Raw genomic sequence first — 6,607 nt, forward strand, 5'->3', positions numbered from 1 at the left:
GCTGCCCTCCCCCGAGTTTCTTCCCACCGGCCCATGACTGGTTCCCGTGGTGCCCAAGGCAGCTGCAGCAGGCTGGGGAGGCCTTACCGTTGCTGGTAGAGCAGGGGGTGATTTCATGCATCTCTCAGGCCATTTTTCTCATAATCTTCCCAGACAAAGTTTCACTTTTCACACCAACATTATGACATTGCTGACCTGAATTCAGGCTGTCATACATGGCAATTCAAGGCTCTTTTCTGAAAATTGCTATCCAGCCAGCAGCTCCCTGTCCCGTATTTGTGCTTTTTAACAATTCCTGTAAGGTGTAGGAATTAAATTTTCACCTATTGCATTGCATTTTTTTCCAGACTAGTTATTTAGTTCCATTTTGAATTCTAGCTTTGTTCTCCAGTCTCGCTGGGTTGCACTCCAGCTGGTGCCAGCAGAGGGAGGCTGCCAGCATGCCAGAAAACAGGACTGGAATTCTACATGGTCTCAATCCATTTCAGTGCCCGCTGAGTCCAGCAGCATTTCATTTGACAAGAACCGGATTGGTTGCCAATGGAAAAATACAAAATTGGGCCCTGAACATCATGTAAACAGAAGAGACCAGCAGTTAATTTGGTATTTATCTACATACTGTTAAATAAAACCCAAATGTTTTATGATGTAGTCATACATTTTAGGATGCATTGCTTCCATGTAACTCACCCTGTCTTCCTTTCATTTTCTAAAGGCCTTTTTTTTGCTTTATGTATTGGTATGCTTGTATGACTGTTTGTTTGTTTTTTTAAATGAGGAATTTAAATGTAGTTTCAGAAAATTTATTTAAACTTCAGATCTTTATACTTCAGATCTTGGGACAGGGAGAGTGTACCACCACAATATTTTAAGTTTAACAATTTATTTTTTACTACAAAACTTAAAAAATTATCTTAACTCACTTAAAACTTTCCCAAACACATCAAGATACTTCTTCCCAAGCTTGGCACATATCACAAATGAGGTTAACTCACTTTTTTGTCCACCATTGCATCACTAACTCTGGGAATACTGTTTCCAAAACTGCTTAAATTGAGGGTGGCAACAACAAAGCAGGCTGCAGAACAGGCAGGTATCTGACCTACCACTGGACTCCAAAAACTACTCCCACAATTACGAAACATTTGAAAACTGGGAAATTGGTTTGATGATTCTTCCCAATGTTCTAATTAGCATTTCAAACCTTTGTTGTAGATAAAAAGTGTACACCATGTTTACAGTGTTGATATTAAAAATAACTCATTTTATACATATTGTAGTCATTAGACATTTCAGTTTAACTTCCAGGTTCTTCTAATCAACATAACTGTAAATTCTTCTGTCCTGTAAAACAAAGAAAATTACATTTTAAAAGGTGGCAGTGCAAACCAAAGAAAGCATGGATGGTATATGATAACTGTAGAAGTCACTTACTTCTATCAAGAGAAGACAATGTAAACCATTAGTGCACAACCCACTATCCAGCCAACTGCAAGGAGTATAGGTACAATGAGACGTGAAAGCGGGACTTGGGCTGAAAGAGAAAAGATGGTCTTTTTCAGGAAGGCCACATTACATTGATGCTGAATTCACTAAATTAAACACATCAAAACCATGATTATCACAGAGCAAAAAGATATCTGTGAGCTTAGGCCACATTATCTATGATTGCTGTTTTTAGCATGGAGTCACCGTATCTTGGCAGGCCTTCTAATGAGAATACATAGCAAAAGCCCAAAGAGATTTCCACGCTATGGTCTCTGCAATCAGATAGGTACAAGGCTTAGCGCTTCCAAAAGCAGCAGGATACAGGGAGGAGAAAAGCACGCTCCTGCCCTTGGTCTCCACAGGTCATCAGGAGAACATCTGTACTGGGCTTTATTGGTATCAGCTATCCCAGCAGATTCAGGATTCAATCCCTGACATGTGCAGCACCTTCTAGAAATCTCATTAGGCTGGCAACAGCAGATTAAAAATACAGTGATTATTTCACATCACACCCATTTAAGATCAGCGTGCCTGGGGCTGCAATAAGGGGATGCTGTATGAGTTCCCACACCCCGAAGGGACATTTGCCAGCAGCTGTGTGTCAGGGATTCATAGCTCATCTCTGTGCTTTCTGTGCAGGGTGCCTGACTTAGCCCTCTCCTACCCTGTCACCACAGCGATACAGGGTAGTTACAGTTGACGTAATTACCTGCTGCAAGGGTGTTCCCCACTTTCAAGTAAGAAAATAACATAAGAGTTTCCAATGTGAATGTACCACTTGCCTGGCTGAGTTGGGCCAGGCACAAACACGTGACGTCTCGCCTGTATATAGCCCACTAGTCCTAGAACTAGCTAAAAAATTACATGGAGACATGGAGTCCAGTGCAAGCAATAGTTCTTCAAGGAGCATGCAGAAAGCAGGACTAGTGCTTGATATAAATATGTTTCTATACAGCATCAGAATTTCAAAGACCCATCTATCAGTTTCCTGCAAATAGCAGAAGCTTGCCAGAAAGCAGCATATCAACCTTTGAGATCATATTACTACCAATATATTACAACATTTTAAAGCACATCTTTTGCAGTTAAAAGATTTCCTTCCACGTTTTTGAAAGGATTAATAAATAATGTGAAACTATTCACGACACCTTGCACACTAGATCAAGCAGACAGATTTTGGATGGATGCTTAATAATTTAAGGTTTTCCACATTGCTCTTTTAAAGCTATGCACAACACAAACATGTCTCACCATGATATTGCATGGTATACCTACTGAAAGGGAAAGAGAGAACATATAGATAGAAAATCTGCATGTACTGCCATAAAAATATTAAACAGATAAGCAACCACACAGCAAAAAGATAAAATCCTGCTCTGAAACTGAGTGTCCTTTTGCCACAGGGGAGTCCCTTACCTGTTTCATTTAAAGACTGTTATTCCTTTGACACTTCGTAAGGTAAAGCTACTTCTGTTGGGAATCATTTCTCTTCGCTTGCCATTTTTCTAAAGGTCCTATTACAAATAAAGGGCTGAATCCTACTTGGGGTACATGGAAGAGTTTTGACAGAGCTCTGCCGAGTTGCCGTTGTGTCTACTGCATGTGGTGTTTTGTGTTATGAGATCCAGTTTAAACGCAGTAAGATAAGAGAGGCAGGCAAGTCCTGATGGGTCAGCAGGAACGCTGTGCCCAGCATTTGTCATGAGGCAGCAAGCAGCTGGCTCCAAGGGATAGAGTTTCATGGGAGCCATTGGGAGTACTTGTGTTTCATAGTTTAAGAACAGAAATGACCATGAGATCATTTGCTCTGATCTCCTATATGTCACAGGACAGATACCCCAAGACTCAAGTTCGAATAAAGCAACTGCTTGGAAGACTATATTTTATGCCACGAGCAGGAGAGACTGAAATGCGAGATATGCACAAGGCTCAGGCTTGGCTGGGTCAGACATCTGAGCAGGTAACCGCTTCGTAAGGCCTCAGAAGAAGGTGACAAACTCCAAGGTCCCAATATTTGGTCCAAGAGAAAACTATCCTGAGTCTAAACCCAAGAATCAGTATTACCCTCGCCATGGAGCAAGGCTGTGCGCACCAACAGCCAGAAAGAGAGCATCTGCATTGTCCGCTTTCCAGCCTGAGGTGGAGATGGGGTGTGGGGGGACGAGCCGCAGAGAAACAGAGTACTTCTAAGCAACTGTGTTTTGGAAAGAAACAAATCTTTTCTGACACCTGCAGGTAACCAGCTAAAACCCTAAAACATGAGGTTTCATTATAATCACCATTTAAATGAATGCACATGCAAGCAGAATACTGAGGGAAATAATGTGGGTTATTGCAGTCACAAGTATTGCTTTCAAACAGACCAGGGAAACAAACCCTGGCTTCTGGGGTTTGAGCCAGAGCCTGCTGAAATAAAAAGGCCAATTCTGGATGGCAGCAAGAATAAATAAAGGAATCTTACTGTGACCTGTGTATATAAGCTGGCATTCTAGCTACAAATTACTTTCTTTTTCCCCTATTACAGTAATTTTTCTCTACTTCAAACATGAATTTATCTCAAAATAAACAGAAAGAGGCTGGTCAGAGCAGCAAACACACAGCACTTTTGCTGTGCTACAGCAGGGTTCCTCTGCATGTGATAAACAGACTCCTGAGCTCTGAGCTTCTGTAGGTTGGAAGCCCTGGGAATCGCCCACCACGGGATGCCCAAGCACTACTGTGAAGTCAAGGATCCCTCAACTACAGGATACAGCAGCACAGGTTTCCAAGCTAAATACAGCCTAAATATACTGACAAACTTCATCTGATCACTATCTTCTTTTTTTTTTTTTTTCCTGGGGTTTATCTTTTATCCAGAACTAAGTTGGCGTGGTTTTGCTGTCTGTAGTTGGTCAAAACTCCTACCAGTTACCAAGGGAAAAATGATGCCTGTGGTCTCACTGAGCTGCCTTTACCCCCGAAATGTCTGGGCCTGACTGCACTGACAAGGGTGCCCCAAGATACCAGGTGGAAAAAGCTCCCACTTACTTTAAACAGGCAGAGGCTTGACAGGTAAAGAAGGGAATGTTTCCCTGCCCGAGCCTGTCAAGCTCAAACTCGCAGTCTTATGTTCCCTACTCTAAAATGCCTCAGAATTTCACAGACGTTTTCTTTGCGTTTTCTCTCATGTAGGCTACACATGCACACACGTAACCGAACCACTAACCCGTCACTGGGATGGCAGCTTGAACGCTACACTGACGAGCAGAGGAGGAGGGAATGCGTGGGCATGCCCAGAGGACCACGTCTCCTGCATGTCTCCCAGCCCCAACAGACAAGTTTTTCCCTGTTCTTACACGCTGCCTATAGAGGCTACAGTGCTTCGATATCTAATTTAACCACAGAACTGGACAGGCTTTTGTATTGATGGCATTTGCCAGCTTCATATTTAAAAGTCATGCAAACCCTGCAGTTATTCATTTCAGCAAGGTTGCCCAACCATTTCTAACCTGGGGTTGGGCTGGAGGCACGCGCGGGCAGCAGGCAGTCACAAGCCCAGCTGCGACTCTCGCTGCACCCAAGGGCCGGTGCTGGTGCCAGGCTGGTCCGTCTCAGTGATTATGGCCACATTGCTTTTTTTGTTTGTTTTTTTGTTTTTAAAATCTTTAAACACAAATAACAATACACATCCTACCAATGCAAAATATGGTTAAGTACTAATTCCTAGTGGAATACCAGTATCAGTATAATTTCTATGGATATCAATGAAAACTAAAATTAAGAAACAGCATTTAGTATCCTGTTGCATCTGAGTTTAGTAGAATTCTGCTATCCTTCTTAGATACCAGTGGTAGTGGTGCAAAAAAGGGAGATAAAGGTCTTTAAAAGCTTTTAATGTAGCTATGAAGATGTATAAAAAAATTACTTTTACAAGGAAAAGTACTACCTGAATAACTGTGTATGCAGCTAACGCCATGTTTAAACTTACAGTTGTTTCACCATCTGAACCTCTTACAGTGAAGTAAATAGAAAATGACAATGAATATAAAATGCATTTTTATAAAATTGCTTTTCTCCTTCAAGAAAGTGGAAATGTGCTTATAATGAGAAGGTCATTAATAAAATTTCATTTTGCTCTGCCACTTCAGCTTTGTGGGGTTAAAATCTATATTGTTATACATTAACCTAGCATTATGCTCAGTTTTCAGCTACACAGACAGTATATTTAAAATGCCATCATACAAAACTTATTTTACACAGTTCCGTTTAATTGTTAGTCAAATTAAAATTATGACTATGAAAAAACTAAAGAGAAAAAAAACCTGGTAGCATTCAGAAATACAGGAGGAACCCAAGCTACTTGAAACTCATTGCTGTTAATAGAATCAGCTTTTAAACTGATTACACTTACTGAAAACTAAAATATATAGTGCATCCTACAAGAATACAAATAGCTGAGTATTTTCACGTTACATTGCTCAGATTTATGAATTTTAAGAATACATTGTTACATTCACATTTAACTGTGCATCTTACCTGGTTCTGCCATTCCCCCCTCTGCTAGTTTTATTGGCAAGTTTTAAGGTTTGCCTCTGCAGTTGTTCTTGTGAGCCTCGGGATGCTTTAAATAGAGCAATATTTGGAACGTGCTGCAGCTGCCTTGCTCACTGATGCCAGTTTTTGGCTATATGCATTCAATTGTCTAAAAAGGCAGGAGTTCAAGTGATTCAAGGTTACCTTTTCCTATTCCTGCAACTGCACATCTGTTTCAGAGAAAGCTGAGTAAAGAGGGATCATTTTTTTGAACAGGGAGAGAAACAAGGGCGAAAACTGCTTTATGGTCTCTTTACAGCCATGAAACACCACATGATACGTTCATGTAATATTTACGTGCATCCACGTATTTAGAGCATGACAGGGCGCCAGTTCATTCTTAGTCTCACACATCTCTCATCCCTCTCCTATCAAAAAACCAAGCCAAGTCCTACACAGTAATACTCGTATATGTATTTCTATAGTTAGTAGTTACTTGCTAAGCATCATCACGTATCTTGTACTCCACAAAGCACAGAAGCACGTTTAGCATCTTCCCTCTGGAAGGTTACAGTTGCAGTCACAGGTTTTCATTACTCCCTTGGGT

At 41.1% G+C, this 6,607-nt stretch overlaps 1 protein-coding gene across 1 annotated transcript; it reads right to left on the bottom strand.

The window, feature by feature from the left end:
• Positions 1-756: 756 nt before the first annotated feature.
• STRIT1 (small transmembrane regulator of ion transport 1) lies at positions 757-6,285 on the bottom strand. Its single transcript, XM_075033176.1, has 3 exons — positions 6,004-6,285; positions 1,435-1,534; positions 757-1,344 (listed from the first exon to the last, which is right to left on the bottom strand). The coding sequence occupies exons 1-2, from the start codon at positions 6,014-6,016 to the stop codon at positions 1,440-1,442; spliced, it is 108 nt and encodes a 35-aa protein (XP_074889277.1). The 5' UTR covers positions 6,017-6,285; the 3' UTR covers positions 757-1,344; positions 1,435-1,439.
• Positions 6,286-6,607: the final 322 nt, after the last annotated feature.

Source organism: Buteo buteo, chromosome 7 (genome assembly GCF_964188355.1).
Source record: "Buteo buteo chromosome 7, bButBut1.hap1.1, whole genome shotgun sequence".
Lineage (NCBI taxonomy): Eukaryota > Metazoa > Chordata > Aves > Accipitriformes > Accipitridae > Buteo > Buteo buteo.